We start from the raw sequence: 25,468 nt of genomic DNA, 5'->3' as shown, positions 1-25,468 counted from the left end.
CGTCTCCTTCGCATGTCAAAGCGTCCAGTTTGACTTTTTCGTTTCGGAATTTAGGACATCCCGCGAAATAGTCGCTGACCTTCTGTAACAATGCTACGTTTAGGCGTGTACTGCCTACGGTCTCGTCGAACTCGTTCACTCTTATACCTATTGATTGTAATAAGATGCGAACCTCTTCTTTTCGAGCTCCGATGGCTCCAAAGTAACCACATAATGAACGGGTCGCTCTGGTGTTTTGAGGTAGAACTCCAAAGTTTACCGCTGGTTGCGGTGCTTCGGATGATTCTGCCATCACAATGTCTCCACAGATTCCAAGTGAAGCAATCTCTTCGTAGAGGTTGTGACTGTTAGCGTCTATCACAGCTGAGTGATAACCTCCTCGTCCCATGACTACTGTCACTGGGAGTGCGTGATTCGCAAGGTATACAGTTTTACCTGTAGGATCCTTGACTTCACCTACTCCTTTTAGGAACAGATAGATAGGTTGGGGGATGTTATAATCGTGCTGCATTACGGCTTTGCAGAATTCTAACTCTTCAAAGCGTAAGTTTGTGTTGCCACACTTAGCTTTGATGTCCAATAAACGTGCCCAAAGCATTGCTGTTTCGCGCCATGATCTATATCGATACGTGTCTTATATCGAGCATAGAATACGCGAGTCCACGAGACACGTGTCTTATCACACCACTTACTAAAAAATTAACAATTTCTATTTCTATTTTAAGTCTACGATACTATAAATCAATGTTATTTACATAAACATTAAAAGTTGCCCGTCAAATGAAATAAAAAATTATTACGTTTACAAGAGATCACGGAATATATAAATGGCATAACATTTTAGTGGAAGTCTAGTTTTCTATTCACAAATCAATTTTTTTCACAGATAAATTCTAAAATAAACAAAGTTTAAGTTTTGCAAGGAGATCAATACCTTACTTGGTAGATAGATTATCAGTTTTCAGAAGCATCATATTATTATAGTCCAGCCAACACCTCGCGCGGTCCGTGCTCGCCGGTAACCTAGTACAGCAGCGTGAGCCGTACAATGTTTCTACAAGGGCCCAATCGTTCAACCTCATTTTATAATTTTTTTTCATTTTTTTTTTCTTACACCTATCATCTCGATGTTCACACACAGGATAATGTATTATCGCAGTTAACCTTATTCCGAAAAAAATTCTTATTTTCTTCAGTCTTTGGGCCCCCTCGGGAACAGGGCCCCGAGCGGTTGCCCGGTTAGCCCATACCTAGCGCCGGCGCTGTGGGCGAACTACTCGACGCGCGATTTCACAGCATATAAATTATATTGATACAGCGTGAAATATATAAATACACACGCGTGTAAAAAGTATATCGCAAACGTGGTATTATTGTTATTGCGTGCAAATCAGGCGTGTATATACTGCTTAACCTGGAATCGCGACACGCGTACAGCGTCCGTCGATATATTTCGCCACGTGGTCACGCTTTTCGGAACATGCGGATATGTAAAATGGGGGCGACGTATAATTTTGTTACAGCGGTCAAGAAAATCGAATGATTACTAAAAATCGAGGAACTTTAAAAACGATACCAACAATAAGGTTTGAATTCCAAATGAAGCATATATGTATATAATATATATAGTGTTCCAATAAGAAAAAATGTAAAAATATGTCCACTTAAAGTCGTGAAATAATTGAAGAACAAATTCGTCCGATTGCAAATATGTACTTACAACGTAAAAACTTTTTTTTATCGATTGTTGAGTCAAGGAATCAAACAATGATATAATTATGAGGATCAAAAATATAAGTCAGGGATTTCCCAGTCCAGGCCCATGCCAGTTTTGTTGTAGAAACTATTACAGGGAAGATTAATAACTTTCAAAATCAGGTGCTATACAGCCCGCCCAAATAAAATTATTCACAGACAAACTGTCTATTCACTGTCTAGCGCCCCAACAGTAGAGCGATCTTTGGGTCCGCCCGTTCGGGGGCTAGTCTAATAGTGGGCAAGCCCAGTAAAATTTCTGCACGGGAGAGTATCAAGCAAGCGATAAATTTACAAAGTGTTGTTAGATCAACATTATTGAGTTCTTTGATAATAAAGTACATCGATAAATTAAAAATTGACAAGTGGGAGCCGACATTTGAATGGTAAACCCACATTCCAATTGACTGATTCAATTAGCTCAATAGTATGCGTACAATTTAATTTAATTTGACATGCCGTAATGCGATGATCGTGATTGTAGCGACAAATTTAGTTCAAATTTCATTTAAGTGAAAATCCGTTTATTTATATATTTACAAATTACATTAGTCTTATACAGAAGTAGGGTGAGTGCATCGGTTACAATCATTTCAACTATTTTTTGTTTTGGCGCCTTGCATTGGAAGTTATTTCATTTTCATTTCACGCCACATTATTATCGTGTTTCAGTTTAAAACTTCCCCCAGATTAACAAACTAAATTTGCCAAGTGAAAATTGTCATTGAAAATGTGGACCAAGGGGAGAACAGTGATTGAAAGCAGTGCACCCACCCTACATCGCATCCGTTGTAAAAATAAATAATAAATTCCAAGATATTTACTGTAAATATGAAAAAAAATCATCCTTCATGTAAACATAAATATTAAATAAATTCAATTGTTTTGTCATACAGATATCAAGATACGTAAAAACTCTTTCTCTCAGTGTAAAATATCTCATTTAAATCATATTCATTATCCCATTTCTTCAAACTCCTGCACAATTACAGATACCCATACATATATAATATAAAAGCGAAGATTCGAAATGGCGCAGCATCAATCACGAGGTACGTAAAATTATTCTTAAATTCTCTACCTATACCTATACGCATAAGTTATTTCCGTATCTATCATTGCTCAGGTTTTTCATTCGCTTCCCATATTTTTTCAAATATTTTAACAGTTTGGTCAATCGAAAAAAGAAGACCGGTATGTAGCTTTAAAACATAGAAGGAAAGGAATTCTTGAACCAACAAAACAGATTTTTTCCGAGTTCATTCACTTGAATCTAGTATCCCTTATTTGTCCGGAATGCGATGACTTCAATTTAACAATTTCGATTTAGTTAGTATGTCAAAATGATTTAGTCAAGCGAATGCTTTGATTTAACAAAAGCCTTTCTTGTCGCCATTGTATGAAGTATCGATTCGAGCGAACCTTTTGATGTGTTTTCGAAATTGAATCATCTAAATATCATTTCATTTGAAGTTTATTTATTGTTCTTCCAAGTCGCATGTTTGCTGACAGAAAAAATTAGGTACTTCAGTTAAAATAGGTACATGAATCTAGCCAAACAAATTCACACCTATTGAATGCCGTACTTTTTTGATCCAACCGGAGCTCATTTGGCGTAACTGGTTGGATCTTGAATATTTCTAATGCCCAGTCAATGCAAATGACTTTTTTTAATAACAAGTTTCATCACCTGTTTCGATCATTGAACTCTTGACTTAACAAAACATGTATTAAAACAAGCTCAATTTGTTTTGATATAAAAACTTAATATTTTTAAAACAGGACGATCGCGGTGTGTTCAATCAAATTTTCAGTCATTCCAATCACAAATTTTCTTGATAGAAAATTCACATTATTTGCAATGAACTCACGCCGTGTTATTTTGAATAAATTGATAGAGTCGGCATAATCATTCAGAGGCTGGATTCAGATCTACATTAAGTTGTCACGAGTGTTTCGTCCGACAAAAGTATTTTGTTATAATCAAGTAAGTATTGCGTTTGCCACATTTGACTCTAGCATTTACATAATTGATTCAAACGAATATCACTTGACTCAAATAATTCTTTCCCTTCGTGTAGTTCCAAAACGAAACTGTGAACGCCAAATTTTTAGTTGAATGACAACTGCGGTTATTCAAATTTCATAATCTTGTAATTCCGACTGCACGTACGCCGTTCTCATGATTCCTCGGTGCGATGAGGATGAACAAGTCTGTAGTCTAATCGTTGCGTCGCGTTATGCAAAGAGTGGGGTGAAGGTAGGCCCTGGAATATGGCGGCGTGCTGACCAGGAGAAAGATTGCTCGGCAATGGTTGCACACTCGGCATTGATGGAGGCATAGCCATCGGAGTCAGGTGAGACAGCGACGGCAGCAACGGGCTTCCCGGGTGCGTTGGCTGCCCCGGGTAGTTGAAAAACCTGCAATTTTGATGTTTCCTGATTGAGCCTTTCTTATTTTTAACCCAAGAATACCGTGTGTGTCTAATATTTCGCAAACATTGCGGAATTTTGAAAATATTTGATGAGTCACATTACTTTCGGACAATTACCATAGACGATCACCAACAAATATAGGCCTTGGCGTTGGGATTCCCAAGCTGGAATAGTACTGTTGAGCTAGCAATTCGACATCGTTAGTATACTTTCTTTTCCACTTTGTTCGTCGATTTTGAAACCAAATTTTAATCTGTAACAAAAATTTTGGACATTTTTTCATACGTGTTTTTAACTATATTCACTCGCTCATATTATTACGATTGTTAACATCGAATATCAGGTTATTGCAACAACAGGTCGCTCCGCTATTCAGGAATTATCTTACGGGAGTCCGTTTAACATATGACAGCGTGATCAACCGCGTTTTTTATTTTCTCTGTCTGAAATCACTTTTCGGTCATATATTTTTCCTTGAACCCCACTTGAAATGGGCATATCAATACATTACGAAACCCCAGAAAGGGACGGTGTGCGGTTACACTTGACACTCCACGCGTGTTTCGAGGCACTACATCAAGACGTGACGTTTGGCTACATTCACCCAAGAAGCCGTGGTATTGAAATGTAACCTGCACTTCCTAAAAATAGTCTACACAACAGAATGTAGATCTTGAGTCTTTTCCTGCGATGTTGAGAAACGAAAAAGACGTGGAACTGCTATTTTCATTCCGGTTCCAATGACGAATTCAAATTACATTCTAATTCTTGTTCCTTTCTCTGAAACCCGTCAATCGCTCGAATCCAAAATCATGACGGAGCGTTCCTCGTCATCAATCAAACGGGAGTAATACTTCGACGGCGATTACCTCGGTAATGACAAACGTCACGGCTCGTATGGCGTCGCGACAGGGTGCCGGGTGAAAATGCGAGGAGACGAAGGCGTCGCATTGAGTCTTGCGGGTTCCGGGGACGGATCCGTTCGCGTCCGAGTCTACGGTTGTAGAAAGAGCGCGGAGGAGACGTATAGCTCGGCATAACTGTCACAATATTTCTCAGTCTTAACGAGCCGTGGCTGCAGCCTCGGCACAAGCTGCGACGGACCCGTCGGCTGCTCCCTTTTAGCCGCAAAGATGGTCTTCGGATGCGTCGACGCGCTCCGACGCCCCGTAAGACTATCCGCCCAGAAGCTGGTGCATGCGAACCAGGACGGTGAAGACAGGCGTCGATTTTTTAATTAGGATATATTGCATCGCGTTTATTTTCACCCTCCGTGTTTTTAGGTCTGGAAGGTGGTAACTCTATACCCCCAAACCCAACCCAAGCAAGGAATTGACAAAGAAGAATCGCTTCTACTGTGCGGACCAATTCCCAGCGTACAGATTATAGCTCGGCACGAGAAAATGTCTTACTACTTTCGAAATTGAAGGTAATCGGACAAGAATTTTGTCAAACAGATGTCTTTTATACTCTACACAATTTCTTCTTTTGCCTACAATTTCTAGATTATCCTCTACTTTCCTCCGGGTCCACTTGATCTGTAAGTATACCTTAACTCCGTTTATGAATCGTTAGCTCAATATCAGTGCCTAATTTGATCCTACTGTTTACGCAATACAAGACTAAAATCACTAATGCCTGTTAGAAGTGTTAAGCCGCCGAACCAAACGTGGGACGTTGCAGAGTAAGAATCGTATTCACATCGTTCGCATAGAAGACGAAAAATGAAGACATTATTAAGGATACTACTCATGGTGGGATTGAAACTTCATTGAAATACTCAGAATTCCAAGGGGGCAGAACCACGGAGGGTGGAGAGGTGCTAATTGGGCTAATAGGGGAGTTCACTACGGTTGTCTTTAATTTCTTCCACTCGCGTTACCGGCCCTCAATGTGGCGCCAGAATCTTCTCCTCCGCTGGCGTCTGCACACGTGTGTCAAAGGACGCCCATAATTCAATTCTAGTTGAACCCAAATTCTGGTGCAGAGGGGACGCAAGCGCCGGAAAACCGGAGACTTACAACTATATACCTCAGGTGATCAAGTCTGCGACTGCGGAAGTCCGGATGCTCCGCTCGTATCGTCAATTCAAACTATCGTGTTTTGTGTTTCTCTTCAGTCGGTTATTGCAATTATCTATTCGTTCCGGGAGCAGTTCGGTGCAGAATTAGTTAAAAAAGACGCTTGAAAAGTTAACGATTACCCCAAAACTCAGCATGTGAGGTCGACGTTCTTGATGTCAATGTAACGATGCATGTTTAGGAAGAATCATGACGGACCGTTCGAAATTCAGAAAAGCGAAACTTTTGCAAACTGAACTTATTCAGTCATTCTAAAGTCGCGAAATAGCGATTGTGTTCAATGTTCAGCTGCTTCAACGTTACCAACTTCAACCTTGTAGCAGTCTATTCCTTGGCTCTTGTAGAGGATGTTCCTGTACGGATTTCACACTGGCGCCAAGCTTCCGAATTCCACGGCTGAGGGTGAGCTTTCGGTATTTAAAACTTATTAGGGCATGGCCCGGTGTTTCCAAGGTTCGCAACCGGAGGGTGCGAAGGATCTGTTAAGTCACGTGTTGGCGCGACGCCTTCCTTCTCTGAGGACGTCGACGCGTCCATCAAGGATCGCACAAACGTCCTGTGCGGTCATGGAGCGCAGAAGCGAACCGTGTGAATCAACTTATTCCTCAATATTCTGGTAAGCTGACTTCAGAGTTTGATCATCCTGGGCGTGGTTCGAGACGATTGCCAACCGGAAGCTTCATAACGATTCGTATTCCGGGTTACAGGCGACGGCGTGTCGTCGCCGTCATCACTCAGATTCGGTGTCTTATGAAACACTCTGTAACGATCTGTCTTTGCCAAAAAAAAAACTACGACGCGAGTCGATACCGTGTTTGAAGAATGATAAAAAAGTCTCGGAAGATCTTTTTTTTACCCTCCTTTTACCGTGCAGTCGTGTTGAGTAGTAAATCACGGTTCCAACGTGTACGGATTCTATACCGAGTAAACAGTAGAATCCAGTTGATCATGCCAAAAGAATTAACGTCGGACAATAACCTTGTTATTCCTAATCTTCAGTGACAGTCGTCTGTTCATGTCAAACCTAGACACCGAAGGCCAACGATAATTAACAGGACTCAACTGTCCTTCAAACAATCATCCCATTCTTACACGCTATTAACTGTAATGTTACACTTGACATTTTCTCAGCTACACACGCACACACACCCGTATAGTTGAACGCGCAGAGATTCGTTACCTCAAGATCTTTTTGGGGGGCTACGTGATCCGAACTTACGCCACTTTCGCGACTCCCGTTACAGAAGCACGTGCACTATAATATTATATTCGTGGATCAACGCCAGCAGAGCGGAGACTAATTTGTCTGACAAAAAGTAGAACTTCGCGCGAGTTGTGACAAATTGACCTACCTGAGTCTCGGTGAGCTTGAGGCTTTTGCTCAGCTGCAATCGCTTAGCGACGCTCAGGTATTTGTTCCTCTCGAACTCAGCTTCCAGGGACTTGATCTGGGCGGCAGTGAACGCGGTGCGTGGTCGCTTCTTCCGCTCTTCGTCGCTGGTTCCACAGCCGCTTCCGGGTCGCCCCAAGGGGTTGTCATCCCCGGCGATGCTGCTCGACGACAAGTGTGTTCCACTGCTGCTCGTGCAGGCCTCTGCGAAAGTATCGTGCAAGATTTTTGTACATCGAGTATCAGGTAGCGTTGTTTTTTCACCCATTCGGCCGGATGTGTTCGCGTAGAAATTTCATGACAAGCCGTTCTCCACCGCAACTACGTACTTTATAAGTGTCTGGGATCATCTTCTAATTATCTGGCCATTTGTCAGACGAGGGAGGCGGGCAGTTACGCAGTGACAAATGTCCTACCGGGACGAAACCGTGAATATATCTGTGTATGCATGCATGCCTGCATGCTTATGTGCGTATAAAAGCAAAACGTCGAGAGGAGATGCATCGGAATAAAGTCGAGATATTTATACTCTCCGTCCTGGCGGAACTCATGTTGGGTATAACACGCGGAGCTAGAAACTTGAAACTTGAAGTGTGAGTTGGTACCCAAGCCACCGGCATATGTATGTGTTCAAGCTTTATTTCGTGTCGCAGCGGTTTCCGCGAATGGTTTTGCATCGCGAATAATAAACCGAAGCAGATGGATGCTTTGGGGGTAAGCAAACAAATTCCGGGGAAGCGTTTGCGGCTGAAAGAATACACGAGGTCGTCGCCTTTGTAATTGGGCTACAAATTAACCTCGAGAGAAAAGGAATAACCCTAATTAGACATTCCACCGCGAACGATTCACGGGCGTGAAAACGTCCGAGGTTGAGAATAATTGAACAATCCGAACTCGGAGAATTCGCTCTTAAATTTCCGCGCCCACTTATGTGCCTCTGTATATGTATGTATAGTGCAAAGGACGGCTTAGGAGTATCCCACCATCCTCAAAACATCAGGAAATTTCGCCGTCAGTATTTGAAACGAAGTTTTATCGCTAACTTGAAATGTGTACTGAATAAACCAATCTGTCGACACCTTGTTGAGGTGGTCTGACATTTTTCGTCATCTTTAAAAGTGGTCTGGATAATTCTGCACAGGTTGAACTCAAGTTCGAATTTTTCCTCATTATACACTGTCTTGTTTATACATATATATATATATATATTAATTTACGCGTATACTTTGCCCTGGAGCATGAATTTGCGAATCTTCGCCAATAACACTTGAATGTATAATGTAAAAACGAAATTCGCTTATTTTCTGTTCTGAATTTCATCTATCTCACGTTTAAGAACGCTAATAAAACTTTATCGGTACAGACAAAGAATTCGCAAGTTGACTTGTTCTAATATACGATGCTTGAACAAAACGGGTTTTGACACTTGGCAAGGAGACATTTCATTTTGCAAAACCTGTATTTCTGAACTGCTTACTCCCTGGACATCGTGTAGACAGATTTATGTGACTTCCCCAGTTTCAAGCATCAACATCGAATATCATGTACTCATAATCCACGTCGAAAGAAGTCTCTTATCGAATTTTGAAAAAAGCAAGCCGCTCCGACTGCAGCAATGGAGGCCCAAATTAGAGAGTAGATAAATGCGTTTAACGCGCGGTCTGAGAACGCGGTCTCGAACTGTGCTAGAATTTGTGAAGATTTCAGGTGACATTTCAGCCACGCCCTGGCAGTAAATATCTTTGAGAACTATTCGTAGAGCCGCAAAACGGCGAGAGTACGGAGTACAGCAGGAGCGAGCGATGCCGAGAAACCCGCGGGACGGAAGGATCGGTCTCGGGAACAGGAACATCGCTGCATCGTTTACCGGCTACTAATTGTCAGATCGCGACGTAATTGTCGGCCGTCTCGCGTTTTTTCTGGCCAACCCAAACGAGCGGGCTAAATGCGTACCATGCTGCCTAACTTACCGCGCCCGCCAGCAATGTGTGTAACGTGTATCACAGCATCTGCCCTACACATCTAATGCCCAAGGAAGCACTCTCGCACAAGCTCCGACGTTGTCTTACTTGACGACGTAAAGACACTCGGTACCGTCGCTTTGCTGTGACTTTTCGGAACACTAAACGTCTAAACACTCCGACCAGTTGACTAATTACACCCCTTCGAGGCGGGAGAAAAAATTTTCCGCGAAATCCTTGAAGTGGGTACACCGAGAGAAACTTTTTGCTATGGGTACAAAATGAAAACGAGTCTTGTGGCTGTAAACAAAAAATCTGTAACGAGTTACCGATCTTTTATTTAAGTGACAAGGGTTTAGGCAACTAAACAAAATAATTTTGTGTTTCAATGACCAAAAAATATAGTATTGACAACTATAATTAGGTATGCTAAATAATTACTTGCACTTTATTTTCTGATTAATTCTAACAATATTGAAACCGTTGCAAAAAATACCTATTTTTCTACAATTTTCTCGTATATATATATGACAAATGAAATTCTTCGTAGTGTATAACCTACTCTGAATTTACAAATTTGAAATATTCTTGGGACTTGGAGACAGTCTTATCGATTTCTTTTCCTTTCCCCAATGTTACTAACCTAAAAACAAGCCAAGTTTCAAATCATTATAACGATTTCTTCGATTATTTTTTTAAACAATGAAATATCGTAGAGCAAAATAAGAAATCTCAATGCTTGATTCAAACGTCTTTTCACGCGTGTAAAACTTTAATTCGATTAAATTCATCATCTTGTGGACACAGTTTATAATGTAATATACCGACTCAAGAGAACGAAGACGTAGGACTTTAGTCCCGGTCGAGTCGACTCTGGAACAACTCAATTAACAACGGTCTTCAATTAATTGAGCGTGAACCGGTGTGACTGGGTAATGAATATTCGTCAAACCTGATTTTATCGTGTTAGCGATGTATCAAATGAGTACTAATAAGCTAGTCGTATAGTTGTCGCTGCAATTTTTCTTCCGCTGCCCCTCCCAGATTTGAAACTAGGAAAAAAGTCTATCGCTCGTTCCACGACGATTACGAAACCGTGAATATCAGGGCAAGTTATCACCCCACAGCTTACACGACAAACTTTATGTCGTGATCTTTACCTCGCTCATCGCGCATAATTCGACCCTATTTATCCCAGCTAATATCCGGCGGTTTAGAATCCGACTTTATTTCGTAACATTTACAAAGAAAGAAACAAGTAACGGCTTCTCGTAAATAATCTCATTCATCTCTGAAGAAAATAACAAGCGTTTCGTTAGCGTGTGATTCATTCAAATTATACTAGTGAAAACAATTAGAAGCGATTTAAACCGAGAAATAGAAAAAGAATTTTCCTTTCGCGCGCATGTGTGCGCCGGAAGGACGAAAAACAGAAGAAAGACAGGGTGTCGCGTTAACGCAGTTCCGAATCGGTGATTTCCAAGCTTGCGAGTCGAGAAAGGAGCTCAAAGGGTAACCGAAAGGAAGTGAGAACCTGAACCTGCAAAAAGAGCGGGTTGGAGAAAGAAGAAAACAGAGCAGAGCTTATACGACGTGAGCAAAAGCAACGAGCCTTCGCCGCAGGAATAGAATGCCACGCCTTCCAGTTTGTCTAATTGCTGCGGGTGACGCTGAACTTGTCTCCTAATTATTCAGTGATGAATGAGACGCTGGATAGTGAAAGGCGCACGGTAAAACTGTCCGATAAGAAACGCTAATTTCACTCACTCCCTTCCCGTTCCAACGCTCATCCGATATCTCGCGCGTCTGATGCGAGTCCTTTACAAAAGGACACAAGACGTGCAGCCACGAAATATTCCTAGTCTATAAACCGAAGATAACAATTCTTCAACATTTCGTAATCGATTCTGTGCAAGACCCAGTAAAAATAACGTGTTTTGAAAATTCCCGAAGTACTACTTAGAATTTTGGAATGTACGCTATGCCGATTGCAGTCGCGCATTTGAGGTTTAGTTTTTCAAAGAAATCGTAATCGGTCATTTAGATTCTTGTATTAAACCAGACAAAGTCGAATTCTTTCGATCATTTAAGTAGGTACAGCTGTTATCTTTGTCTGACACAGTGTAGCCGCTGGAAATTCGGTTAGTTGAAAGGTCTTCGAGTTGATTTGGAATATTCGATCGCACCAAAAGTAATTGGCCAGTAAGACGCGTCTCGGTCAAATGACGATGGTGATAATAACGAACGATATTTTGACGTGACTTAATTTGACTACAAGACAACGGGGAAGAGTCGTAACGAGGTGTCCCAGCCACTTTCATCTTTCCTTTGAATCTCTTTGGATATCTCCGGGCACGTCGGGTCGTTGGTCCTTCGCGTGTCTCTTCAAGATTTACGCTGCCTCCGATGGCTTTGTGGTTGAACTCGCGTCTCCCCCATTTCTTGCGCATTGCGTCTTAAACTGCACTCGTACCGAGTATCGCATAACTCAACCACCGAGACCGAGGTTTCAGGACGCAGGACGCAAGTATAGAATAATTCTTCGCGTCGCGTTTCCCTGGATCCTCGGATTTATTACGGCCGCCGAACCGCACCGACTCGATCTAAATCAGAGTGAATCAGCCTAAACAAATCCGCTAAGCTACAACAAGGAATACGAGCCGGTTGAACAGGGCAGATGAACTTTTTTCCCGTCAAGTCGGAGGATCAGCGTCGACTTGACTTCAAATTACTTCACGTGCGATTGTGAGTACTTGAAGTGCGTTCGTTCAACTCTAAAGTTACTATGTAATAGTGAATTTGCGTTGATTTCCACAAGAATCCACTCAATTGCTATGGATTCCAAAATATTTGTACTATAGTGAACTGAACCAGTGATTATTAATCATTGAGTGTAGTTACCGATAGAAAATGCGGCAAAATTATTTACTTGTGTAGAATTGAATGGATCGTGTGGTCTCGAAGCACCGATCTCATGTATTAGCACGTCTTGAATTTTATCTCAATTGAAAATACACGAAGAAGAAGTGTCGCGGCACCCGCGGGAGACGGATGTCATCCGAAGCTAAGGAAGGAGGAGAAATGCGCAGTTAATAGCGCAAAGTGAAGAACATCAGGAAACGAAGAACACAGAGCGGGCGTGAACGACGCTGGGCGTCACGACGGCGGAAGTCATGGATCAAACTCCGGCGGAGTGAGCGCAGCCACCGATCTCCCGGGTAATTGGCACGATATTTGACAAATTTACTTAAAACTTTCAAGATTCGATTATAGTGAGGTCGTGCCATTTTTTTGGGCCTTCAACGACGAACAGGCTGGGGTTTTTTCACCTTCGTCTTTGATGGTTCAACTAATTCTTTTGTAATTCATATCTCATAAGCTTCACGAACGGGATTCTTCTATGAACAAGTAAATTATTTGCGTTAAACAATCACATTTCATGATTTTTTCTTGTATACTTGAGGAAAAAGATTTGTATCGGTCGATCTATTGACTACCGTTATCAGGTACCATTAACAATGCTCGTTATTTAGGATGAATAATCGTATACAGCAATCTTATACCAATATTATACAGCTATTGGTACAGAATCTGAACTTGGCCATTCTACGAAGTACAAGTTTTATAGAAGCGGATGAAAGCCGTAAAATTCCTCCGACAACAGGCAAGTTAATTATTTGTCTTGGAATAATATCGGTTATTTACCATAGCTGATTTCGGGCTCGGGTGAGGTTGAACAAACTATATCCACGTCTTCGAGGTCTATTTGTTCCTCTTCTTCCGTCACTGACATCGAAGAGTCTGGCACGGTTCTTGTCAGCCTCGATTCTTGTTCGGTAGCTGTAAATTGTTCATTTCATACAGTTTAGAAAATTGTTCCGACTCAAAATTCAAGGTGGTAAAGTTAAAATAGCGACTAAGATTTTAACGAACATTTGACAACACGTTTGAAAAAATGTTTGAAAGCCTTTGAAGAAAACTTAGTTCTAGCAGTGTAATAATTAATTTGCTATCGCGTAATTGGTAATACTGCGTGCTGAAACTGTTAAGGAAGTAATGCAGGAAATAGAATTGATGGACAGAAAAATACCAAACTTGGCAGAATGTTCGATTATAATGTAAAAAGAACTCGTACAAATTTTTACGATCCGCGGTGGGTTTTTAAGCGAGATATTTGTAATTCTTTTTATATCTTTACAAGCAACTTCAACATGGCCTCTTATGAGAAATGACGGAGTTAGCTGCACATTATTCCTTATATCTCCGTAATTGATGGATAGATCAGAATGAAATGTAAACAGCAGAGAGATGAAATACTCAGAATCATTTATCCGGCTTAATAATATTCAAAGGTGACTTATGATAGGAATAATAAAAACAATAAAAAGTACTAATACTCATTTTGAAATTTCAACGTATGTGACAGCTCGTGCAGGCTATTACATTTTTTATAATTCTTCGTTTTTTGTTCACACGACATATTTTACCTTTCCAATAAAATCTTGGCTTCTTTTCTTTAGGCATATCGAACTGGCGCTTAAAAGAAATTCATTGATACCGCTGATAAACTGTCGACGTCATATTTGACACACATATACACGTACACACAATCAATGAAAAGCGACGTGGGTAGTTGCGTTACTTCCTTAAATTCATCATGTCACCGAGTTGAAAGAAAATGCAAGAAATAAAAAATCAGTATAGTAGTAGTGAATTTTTCATAAAACAAAGTGCAATCAGTTACGATAGATTACATATGATGAAAATTTGATAACGCGCAGGATTATTAAACCAATTGAATTGCAGAATTGATTTCGCCTTTTATAACTTTGATTCCGATTAATTCTACAAATTGCTGTACCCTTGCCGCTTATAAGGATCCAGACTTTTGATACCGATTTTAATTTCAACTGTTAAAGTCAAATACTAGATCACCAAACAACTGTCCTTTGATCGGGGAAAGCTGAGTCTTCAAACGCAGAGAATTTGCGCCCTCAAAATGTACCCATAATGAATAAAGTAAAATGACCGCGAGTGAATATATAAATAGTAATTGTTCATCCGGCGATCCTGTAAACAAGTTATTCTTCTATTTGGCCCCAAGAATGACTTCAAACTAGATGAAATAACAGTCGTCTGACAAGCTTCAGGGATCATCTCAGTGTAGAATTTTCAAAAGATCATTTTTTTTTTTTTTTGCATTATCCATTAGAATAGACATTTATAAACATGCCGTTCAATTATTGGGGCGAAATTCCAATAATTTTGGTCACTACTACCTTTGTTAAAAAAATGGCCAGGGACCTCAACTCCGACTGGTCGTTCAAGCGCACTGACAATGAGAGAAGAATGTTATTGAATAAATTAAATATTTACTTTGCCGCCTGTGACCACTCATTTAGTTGATTCAATGACGTTTGTCTCTCAGTGCGTTATTCCTTTTGACCTCTTCGCTAATAAACTTGCCAAACACGTCAGTGCGTTTTCGACATCCAGTATGAACGGACCGATGAACAAAACGCCCGAAAATTTTATGCGGCAGGGTAAACAAAACCTAACTAGCCAAAAAAAATTCCGGACTTCGAGATGAAAATTGACAAAAGTTTTAGCTATTTTTTGATTGAAATTTGTTTAATTTTCGTTGCTCTTCAACGGTTGCTCAAGTGCAAAAAGTGTAATGGTTACGTTAAATTTGACAAAAAATCGATTCGCGGATTGGGTTTTAAACTTTGTGTTGACTGTTTATGTTCAGATCGGAACAAGATCAATTCTTGTCCGTTGATAAAGATTGCACAGGAAATCAATCGCCGATTCTCTTTAGTAATGCGATTGCAAAATCCAAGGCAGAGCGCATCTCATTTGCTAGCCGCCGAAGCTCTCTCGACTCTAAAGAAGCCAGGACAGCTCGGCGAAACGAAATTGCTGCTGATAACGAGTAATTGGAGGAAGCGGAAAATACATTGTATGGACCTGGCATCGCCGATTTATCAGAAGTAGACAATTTATATGAAAATTCCGCTCTCGAAATTTGAAACGTATTTTTCTCGAAACACGGTTTTTCAAAATGGTGTACGGTCTCAAAGGAAGAAGTTTCGAGCTATCTGTCTCAAATTTGGACACAAAAATATTCACGCCTTTCTTTATTTTGCAATGAATGCTTTTTTTTAAACTTCTCCTTTTTTTAAACTAAAAACTGTCGAAAATATATGCTAAATTCGATAGTTTTCCTTCAAACCACCGCCATTTTGTCAATTTATAAAAAAAAACCTCCATAGCAAGATATAACGTCTGTCATACTGATTAATAATCTCCTTACAAATTTTGTTTCATATAATGTTTACGGCCGCAATCGTGTACACCGTGGGGGCTCATTTTTTTTAAAAAGATTTTCAACAATATAAAATAGATGTAAAAAAAAATAAGAATTTAAGTTAAAAAATCCACTTTCTTTTCTTCGTGAGTCTTTGATTTGACGTTAAAAAAATCAGTTTGAGTGGCGTATTTTGACTATCAAAAAAAAAAATCGCGAAAAACAGTTATTTTTCGACCCCTTACACTGAAATGATCCCTTAAAAAACTTACACTCTGATCGAAGGATAGTTTCATTGCGAAAAATATTCGGCTGTTGATCCTGAAACGTCGTAGAAGTACCTTGAACGGATTCTTTGCAGGGTGCGAGCAGCCTGTCAATGCTAAAGGCCGCAGCTTTCGCACTTTCGACGGAATGAATCGACACTTTTGATGAATTGGAAACTAGAAGCCTAGGAATCAGGCTGTCTGCCATTTTAGAGTGCGAATTAATCCCAGCATGCAGTCGAATCTTTTTGACGAGTGTCTTACTTCCTTCGTAATATATTCGTGCACTGTTCTCGCGTGTTTCTTGCAGACTGTCACCATACAAACAAAGCTCTTCAAAATCACCATCAGATCCGCCGCGCAGCGGCCGAAAGCTCGGATTCAATTTGGAGAACGCGGTACCAGCGATAATTGCTCGGATCGGGAAAGAAATACCGCGAAAACATCCGCACGATATTTCGAGTACTTGCAGTATTACAATAATAAACTTTACACAAACAAAAACCTCAGGGTCCACACATGTCGATAGACAGATCGATAGCCGAAAGTGTTTGGCCGTAGCGGCACTCGCGAGGACTAAAACGCAACTCAGTGGTGCAGATCTATTAGCACCTCTTGTTAACTGGATTAGTTAGAGAAGTCACTGTTAGAATAGCGACGTCGGGACATGTTTTTTTTTTTTTTTTTTTTTTTTTAATCACGTTTTCTTCTTATTTTCGCCTTTTTTCTCCCCTGAGGATTTTCCTTTCGTCGTCCCCCCCCCCCTCTTTTTTTCTCGCCGTCTCGATGCTCGAGGCGGCTCCAAAATCCCACATGCAGGTGACGTCATTCGCCTTGAAGCCAATCTCTGGGAGCGCTGGGAGTGGCTTGGCTCACGCGTGCTTTCGAGAATCTTAATGATCTCGTATCACGACGGTTCGACCACTAAACGGCAGTAACGAGGTAGCCACAAATTTATCGCCCCTGTCACAAGGCACGCCTCGGTCCCGATGGTAGTACCTCTTGTGTTTTATTTCATTTCTTTGTTTCCCTTTTCTCTAAATTTATATTATTATCGTTATTATTTCGATACAAAAGCCCCGACATAATCGTTGCCTGTCTTTGAGGTCGTTCTTGAGAACGCCGCGGTAATTGGAGCGGAAAAAGACGTGGCTCTTAATTTTTCGGAAATAATTCCTCCTCTTTTTAGATTCTTCGTTATCCTTTTTTATTCTTTATTTCTCGAAATTTTATTCATTTTCTTTAAAGTATGCACCTACCTTTTATCCTGGTTCTCTTTGATCTCGGGATACTTCCGGGAATAACCGCCCCAAATTTCGTGTAGGAAGTGAGCCATTATTGCAATCTATTTCTCTATTTCATTTTCCTGCATCTCACCCGAAATCGTCGGATCTATTACGCACGCAACAACGTAATCTGAACTCGACACGTTTTGTTTGAGAACAGAAACCGTGATGTCGAGGAAAGAGAAATACGCGATTCTCGGGAAATTAGCAACAATTAGGAATTTTATACCTGGATGATTCGGATTAAACGATTGTCGTGATATGTTATAAGTGAGAAATTTGTGCAAGTAATCGAAAGCTTGCGGGATATCGTCTCGGACATGATTTTTTCCTACAATACATCCCAAAAACAATGTCTTCAAATCATGCACATTACCAGAGAAAAAAGATTGGTGCACAGTTAATTAATTATATCGTGCAACTTTGAATGAGATTAAGTAGAAAAATCCGCCTTCGGCACAATTTAAGCACTTCAGCTGCACGGAAAAAAATGTAATGTAGATTCAACTCCAAAAAAAGTGCTGTCCTTATATTCACCAGGGGTGTTGTAAGATCTGAAAAAAATTGCTTTCCACGTGTCTGCTGACAATCATTAGCGAATACGAGAAAATTCTTAAAATCTGAGATGATGTCCGTGCTTTTCTCACTATAGCTATCCCTGAGAAAACAAACTACAGGGTTAGTCAGTGCAGTGAAAGATGATCCGAAAAAGATGTTCACCGAAGAAACTGCAGGGTGCACATGCTTTAACTCGCAAGTGTCTAGTGATTAGAGAATCTGATTTACTGCCTGGACGCTTGACCCTTGAAACATGTCGACCCAAACACCAATTATCCGTAAAATTATTAAACACTTGAAATATTCGATATCAGATTTCAGCCCGCGCTGCACCTGGAATACATTAGGTAGTGTAACAATTCTTTCCGAAGAGAAAAAACACTGTCCGACAGAGGTATGTGGTTTAATAAAAGGTTTAATTATTGCGGTGTGTGGTTCTCGGTAATTAAAAGAATTGTTCTTTTACGTTAATTGAATAATTTATATTTATTTGAATAATTTTTTGGTTTTTTCAATTCAACTTACCTAAATTGAATTTTTTTCTTCAATTTTCACGATAGGAATGTATGTATAATATATGCCTTACTTTCGTTTTTATTATGCTTCTGCATACACGCACATACATATAGATATTTATGTATAATTATGTATACATTTCTAACGTAACTTTCATTTTTCACATTAGACGACTATTGTAGTTTTAGAAATAAAAATAATAATGCTCGTTCTCCTTGAATAATAATACATTTTCATCCTTTTTCAATGTCAAATATTGAGAGTGACATAAACAAATATATCCACAAACCGGCGTAATGTATCTACTGTTAGTGAATTTAAAAATTTCAGCCTGGTTTTAATATCACCCAATCGTATGATAATTCAAAGAAATTTAATATCAATCCGTATCGAATCAAAAAATATTCAATATATTATAATGAGTAGGTATGTAATAATGCCGCAATTTTTGTCTTTGCTTCATTATTCAATTTGCTTGATTGACATTAATATCTGTAATACGAACCGTCGCGACTTAAGTATTGATGAAGTTCATTGAAATCATACGTATAATAAGTGGTCATTCAGTTGGGGAACTAAATAACGGTAGTGGATATTAATACCTGGAAGGCAGAACGTTGTGATATTTTGAGAAACTGTAGTAAAATTGTTATTTCAAGGTAATGCAATGACAAATGCAGCTCTTTCAACACAGGAAAAAAAACTTCTCACACAATAATAATTTCAATAATTGTAAATGATTATTTATTATGTGGTTTATCTGTTAACAATAGATAAGATATAATATTAAGTTAGAATTGTTGCCGTTTTTTTGCGCCTTCGTTTTTGAAATCCAATCACCGTATTATAGAGAAAAAAATTATGGTAATTATACTCGTAGCAGCACTAAGCTTCGATTGTTCAACAACGGAAGAAGCATGGTGTGGCTTATTAACGAGCTATAAGAACTGTTGACAATTTGTTTCTTGCACATTCGTTACACTTCATTACGAAAAAATGTAGGTAAGCACGTGTTCGTTTTACAATGTGATTCAATAAAAAATAGTCGTGAAAATAAATATCGAACTGGTTTTTCTTTTTTTTTCTGATGACTTTTGCCTCAATCTAATCACTTCCGGTTTTAATCCTCTGACAACGTAATCGTATAATTATTCACGAATGATAATTTCAGACGACTTTTCAACGGATATTTGAACTTTCACATTTGCTGAGTAGAGTTTCCGTTCCAAGTGTTATTCTCATCATTATCCGGATCACCACCCGAGTGTAATCTATGCACGTTGCCCTGCGTCCTTATCGTTGCACTTCCTTGACCACCAATATTACGCCTTAATAATCTGCAAGCAGAAAAAAAAATAGATAATTTTAAACGACTGGTCGCAATTGGTGTAATCGTAATAAAAAAAAGTTTTCATCTTTTATCATTATACTTTTGTGTCTCTTGATCTAGAACCACCCATCATTGGTGTTTAGTGACCAGAAAATATACTGTACAACACTAAAATCTCACCCAGCTGCTACACTTGGAGATGGTTCCGAATTGCCACTATCGGTATTGCTGGCAGTTGGATGAACCCCACCCGAAGTTGAACTAGAACTTTGGTGCTCTGCAGAAGATGCCGGAGGTCTGGTAAAATATCCCTTTATATAGCCGTACACAGAAAGTACACCCGCAAAAATTGCCCACATTAACCGTGACAAGTAGCCATCATCCTGGGCTGATGTTACCGCAGTCGTGCTGTTGGTCTGAAACAAGAAAAACAATAACATGGTTTCACCTTATTGCATAATCGTATAAGACATGTATAGAGATGCATCTTTGACTCCAAAGTTGACCACTCTGCTAAATTTCACTCGAAAATAGTAATTACAGCTGATGGAACGTACATTTCTTAGCGGCAGAATTAATATCACAGCTGTAGGAACCAATTCTAATTCAAGTAATGTTTTGGCATCATCGTCGACTGTTAGATCTCGTCTTGGAAACGATGTAGACAAAGCAAACTGTCTGAAGGGTAACTCGATGTTATCGAGAACATAAGAACGAAGAGCTCCAAGTGTACTTGTAGACTCGAACTGCCCCATGTGTGGATTGCCACTGGGTGGTCGAAATTGGATTCGCACGATTCCAGAGTCACTTGAAAGAGGTGTACGCGGTTTCGGCTGTTCCTGTATGGGAGTTTGTTGTCCGTACTGCCGCTGTGGATACGTGAAAGGTAAAGATAACATCTAAAAATGTATTTCATACTAACAGCTACAGCGTTCTTGAGAATTTTCGGATAGCAGATGAATACAAACCTGCTGATCAAGTTCCCTTTGCTTGCGTTCAAGCTTGTCTTGCATAATTTGCTGCCTGACTTTTTCCCTGGCAGCAGCTTCAGCTGCCTTTTCTTTCATTCTTTCATCATAGGCCTGCTTTATTTCTAATTCTTGCTGTTTCTGTTTTATCTTCAGCATTTCTTGCCCAGTTTTTCTCCTCTCAATTTCCCTTTCACGAACCTTCCTAGCCTCTTCTTCATCTCGCTGTCTTTTTTGCAGCTCAATGAGTCGTCGTGCTCGTTCAACCTTTTCCTAAAAACATTGACGCAGAATATTTTCAAGCGAACAGAATCTACTATCAATGAAATTTGTATCTCACAGTAAAATCGATCTCAATACCGTGTCTTTAACAATAATTAACATATTCTCAAACACGTTTTCATGTGCACTCTTACTTCTGCTGTTAGCTCCGGTTTGTTAGTTGCTTCAGTAGCAGTTTGACTGGTGGATGGGGAATCCAGTTTTGCTGGGGCAGGCTTTATTTCAGTTTCAAGAATGTCTGGGATTGCAGTTTTGTCCTCATTATCAATTTTGATTTCCTCTTTTGGAAGTTGCTGTGAGGTGGCAGGTATTGGCGCCATGCTTGTTCCCGATTCAGTTTTTTCTAAATCGATCACGCTTATTTCTGTCTCACTATTCTTTAGAGAGCTTGTGCTACCTGCCGATGACTTTTGTTCAGCCTGAATAAAGCTTGTAGAAGAATCTTTTGACGTTGGATCAGCTTTTTTCAGAATTGTGTCAATTTTCGATGTTAGATCGGCAACGCTCGTTTCCCCAGCTATTATCTCTATCGGTGTTCCATTTTGGCCGATGAAAAACATAGATGGAATTGGGACCAATTGATCTGAATGCCATTGTCAAGGTATAACTTTAAGTGGATATAACTTGATGTCAAATGGCTAAACTCTTTTTAACTGAAACTCCATCCATGAATTGTAGGTCATGTGTCCAGCAAAATTTTCATGTTTCTGTAAATGAAGTAGTAGGAAAAAAGGATACAAATTTGTGTAAAGAATCCGTAGGATTCTGAGCCTCCCTCTAGTTTGACAGCAACAAAATCATCCCGCTCTAATCGAGATGAAATTTCTTCACTGTCAATTACTTTAGCAATTTTCGATGACGCGTCATCTTTTCCTACATGTATGCCGAGAACAAAATAAAGTTTGAATTACTTGAAGTTGTGCATTTCATGAGAAGTATTGAAGTAACAATATTGTTTTGCAGTATGTAGAAGAAAAGGAAGAAACGTATGACGAATTTCTAAAAATCATATAATAACGATGATTAAGCAAAAAAAAATTCGAACGAATATGGTGAAAGTGTTGACACATCTGTATCAACAAAATGATTATACAGTCCACTTGCGAATTAAGCTGACAATGGATTAGACATTCAAATCTGAGGCAATTCGCCCAGCGATAGAAGTAAAATTTATGAAAAATATGCGAGAAGAAATATTCAGCAGAGACATAACCTTAAACATCAAACTACGAACCCTCAACGAACACAACAAAAATCGCCTTTCGCGATTTCGATGCCGCCACTGCCTCTGTAATATTTCCCTCGAACCACTTCATTTCCTAATTCTTGATTATCACTGAAAAAATATACGTGAATTCCTTTGCGAATATTGACACTGATGACGCAACGTCGAAAAGACGGCTGATAATCACACTAGAAATTTTGATGTGCCAAGTTGACGTTTCGCGTTTTGTGCACGACTTGTCTTCCTGTTGCTGGGGATTGATGATAGGTGCGCTGTAATCGAACTACCCAACAAATGACAACGATTGTTTTAAGAAATTACCCAACCTACTGCCGGGTGATTTCTTTTTTGATTATTGAATAAACATTCGTTATATGTAACAGTTGTAGCTAGTATTGCAGGCAAAACTGAAAGATATTTGGGATTATTCTGATGTGACCGAAGTACATGTCAATTAATTAAACTCTCAAATGATTCAACTGATTATTCCGACTTGAATCTCAAGTTAAAAATATATAGCCTGTCACCACAGTGAAAGTTAGATTTGAAATTGAGACTCATTTAACGACGTGTACGACATTCTATGACCTATATACGTTATATTATGCAGAGATAATTTTTTCTTTACCTATTTCGGTAGAACACATCTTAACAAATGAACGAGACAATATTGTTTTATCCAAATATCAATATTTATTGCTATCTGCTTGACAAAGGTTGCATTGCAGAGAGGCATCATTGTAGCAAAAATTGGTATAAATGACTCGGAAGTATCGTCTTATCATTTTTTCATGTTTTAACTCACACTTATTTTGTAGGATATACTAGTACATGCAGCATGAGCAAAATATATATTATTTATTTTTCATATATTTATGTATATCTATATGTATTACATACGTGAGATTTGCCTATGAATCTATATATATAAATATATTGACTAAATTTTTGTTACAGATGTTTCGTCCTGATATCCGTCGTGAACACCTGTTTATATTATTTATAATTTCTTGTCAAAATATTCGCAAATATCGTTATTATTACCATTATGATTGACTAACGTTCCTTAGACTTCGTGTACTGTTAGTGCTTCCAATTCATCTTCACCGGGACATAGCACCGAGTCAATATTATAAAAAGCAGCATGAATGGTTATCAAAAACCATGAAACCCCTAGAAATTACATACAGTGTTACGTTTTCGTTCTTCTGTAATTAGTTTATGGAGTATTTAAATGTGACTGTGTCAAAACTTACCCAAAACCCAAAATAAAGCAGCTCCTGCGCCAACAAGATAAAACAAAGGCAAAGAGCACGCAGCTACTAGGCCGTAAACTTGAGCTAGCGTTAACTTGTGACCAAGCAGTATTAATTCCTGCTTAGCGTGCCGTTGGGAAACTTTGAAGCAAATACCCAGGGATAAGACAACAGTGAGTAAAAGAAGCGGCGAAGTAATTCTATAAAAATACAAAACGTTGTAAAAAAAATGGTCAAAATACTATTTACCATTGCTAATATCGTACCAATTTCTTTCAAACAATAACATAATTTGTAAATATTCTATAAAGATATAATAAACATGATGTCTTACAAACAATAGATAACCAGACCAAGGAACACGAATAAGTAATTGCTTTGAAAGTACTCAATATTCCTCATAATTCGTTTGGTAAGCCTAGAAAAACTTGGAGGTGCTCTGATGTTATTTGTGTTCAAGAATAAACTCCAGGGCCTAATGTTAGCCTGCCTTTGTTGCACCCACTGTTGAGCTTGAGGATAGCCCATTTGACCAAGAGGAAGTTGTGATAACTGTGGCAGTTCAAATCTGAAAAACAGGAATGGCAAAGAAACTCATTTGCGGGCCAGATTTCCAAGTCCGAGGTATAAAATTTTGAAAAAAGCTAAAATATTCCCGAGATCACATTTATGATTAAAAAATATGTCTGTAGTCATAGGGTGTGTCAAACGTAGTATTAAATTCCGAACTCGGTTGAAATTTTGTCAATGTAATTATCATTTTTTTTTGACACAAAGAAGTAGAATTATCAGCGTCGTATTTATTGAATTAAATCAGACTGGAATACGCAAACCATAAATGTCCCGTATCATTGACAGCATTGACAGTAAAAATTAATTTAGGTTAGGTTAGGCTGGTGTAGCTGGTGAAATGAACACGCATGCATATTTCTAAGATTCGTTCTCTCGTCGCACGAGATAAAGAATTATGATTTTATATTCCACTTAAATTACCCCTTTGAAGAATAGGGCTGGTTATAGTGAGTCTGAGTTTCATCCATCATCGATAATTCCACGTCACCTATCAACGGATCTTTTGAGGCCATCGTATTATCTTGTTCAGTCCTACACGCTTTGAATTTCCAAAACAGCTGACTGACGACAAGTAAACCGCGCACTATTCTTCAACCTTTTCCAACCTATTCCTTTCTCTTTTTTGTTTATTTTTTCGTAGCTATCGCCCCCTCTTTTTGACCCGTCAATGCGTGCCGCTCAGTTATCCCCACCTTCTTATCAACCCCTACTACAAACGCAGTTCCTACCACGTGACTACCACACATTGTTTACAACATACTTAGGTATACGCTCGCCAACGATAATACGACAATAGTTGTAATTTTTACTTTCTAGACTCGTGCTGTTTGGTACAGATTGCGATACAGATTCACATTTATCTCAATGATGAAATACTATATTTCATACTAATTCTGTTAAATTTCGCGGAGATCATTGCTGTACACTAGACAGACTAAATATTCGGTCAGTCGTATCGAGGGGGCATCAATAAATAATTAGTCAAGTTAAATGTAGCAAAAATGATAGTTGAAAATTGGCATGAATTTTTAATGATTGTGATTTTGCGAGGCTGAAGTAGTATATTATAACCTTTCTGTAACCGAAACCGATTTTAAATTCTCAATAACATTATTTGTCCCATAACGTTTCGTGCTGAAAATAATTTGAAATTCAACTGATCAAATTTTGATTCAGCTATGCGGTACAAATATTATACACACTGTACACATATTTGCCAACGTTACTTGATCACAAAAAGTCCGGAATTATGTGTTACACAAGTGCATACTAATA

The 25,468-nt window shown here is 39.2% G+C and overlaps 3 protein-coding genes across 5 annotated transcripts; all 3 read right to left on the bottom strand.

The window, feature by feature from the left end:
* Window positions 1-2,406: 2,406 nt before the first annotated feature.
* Window positions 2,407-16,828, bottom strand: LOC124181079 (homeobox protein MSH-D-like). 2 transcript variants are annotated; one of them, XM_046567266.1, is made up of 5 exons: window positions 16,206-16,828; window positions 13,329-13,463; window positions 7,625-7,866; window positions 4,308-4,444; window positions 2,407-4,176 (listed from the first exon to the last, which is right to left on the bottom strand). In XM_046567266.1, the coding sequence occupies exons 1-5, from the start codon at window positions 16,405-16,407 to the stop codon at window positions 3,936-3,938; spliced, it is 957 nt and encodes a 318-aa protein (XP_046423222.1). In that variant the 5' UTR covers window positions 16,408-16,828; the 3' UTR covers window positions 2,407-3,935. The 2 variants fall into 2 exon arrangements, with proteins under 2 accessions (XP_046423222.1, XP_046423223.1); XM_046567267.1 differs by having other exon boundaries at window positions 16,275-16,828.
* Window positions 11,372-24,914, bottom strand: LOC124181080 (prenylated Rab acceptor protein 1). Of its 2 annotated transcripts, none has more exons than XM_046567269.1 (4): window positions 24,614-24,914; window positions 23,955-24,188; window positions 23,621-23,820; window positions 11,372-11,420 (listed from the first exon to the last, which is right to left on the bottom strand). In XM_046567269.1, exons 1-4 carry the CDS (start codon window positions 24,703-24,705, stop codon window positions 11,410-11,412), a joined length of 537 nt encoding a protein of 178 aa, XP_046423225.1. In that variant the 5' UTR covers window positions 24,706-24,914; the 3' UTR covers window positions 11,372-11,409. The 2 variants fall into 2 exon arrangements, with proteins under 2 accessions (XP_046423225.1, XP_046423224.1); XM_046567268.1 differs by lacking the exon at window positions 11,372-11,420 and adding an exon at window positions 22,373-23,537 and having other exon boundaries at window positions 24,614-24,907.
* Window positions 19,286-22,515, bottom strand: LOC124181078 (UBX domain-containing protein 4). The gene is made up of 7 exons (XM_046567265.1): window positions 22,374-22,515; window positions 21,878-22,012; window positions 21,274-21,722; window positions 20,858-21,130; window positions 20,447-20,758; window positions 20,070-20,305; window positions 19,286-19,896 (listed from the first exon to the last, which is right to left on the bottom strand). Exons 1-7 carry the CDS (start codon window positions 22,453-22,455, stop codon window positions 19,758-19,760), a joined length of 1,626 nt encoding a protein of 541 aa, XP_046423221.1. The 5' UTR covers window positions 22,456-22,515; the 3' UTR covers window positions 19,286-19,757.
* Window positions 24,915-25,468: the final 554 nt, after the last annotated feature.

This window comes from Neodiprion fabricii, chromosome 4 (assembly GCF_021155785.1).
Source record: "Neodiprion fabricii isolate iyNeoFabr1 chromosome 4, iyNeoFabr1.1, whole genome shotgun sequence".
In the NCBI taxonomy this organism is placed as follows: Eukaryota; Metazoa; Arthropoda; class Insecta; order Hymenoptera; family Diprionidae; genus Neodiprion; species Neodiprion fabricii.
The sequence above is the reverse complement of the archived record's forward strand: the minus strand, read 5'-3'. Positions and strand labels throughout refer to the sequence as shown.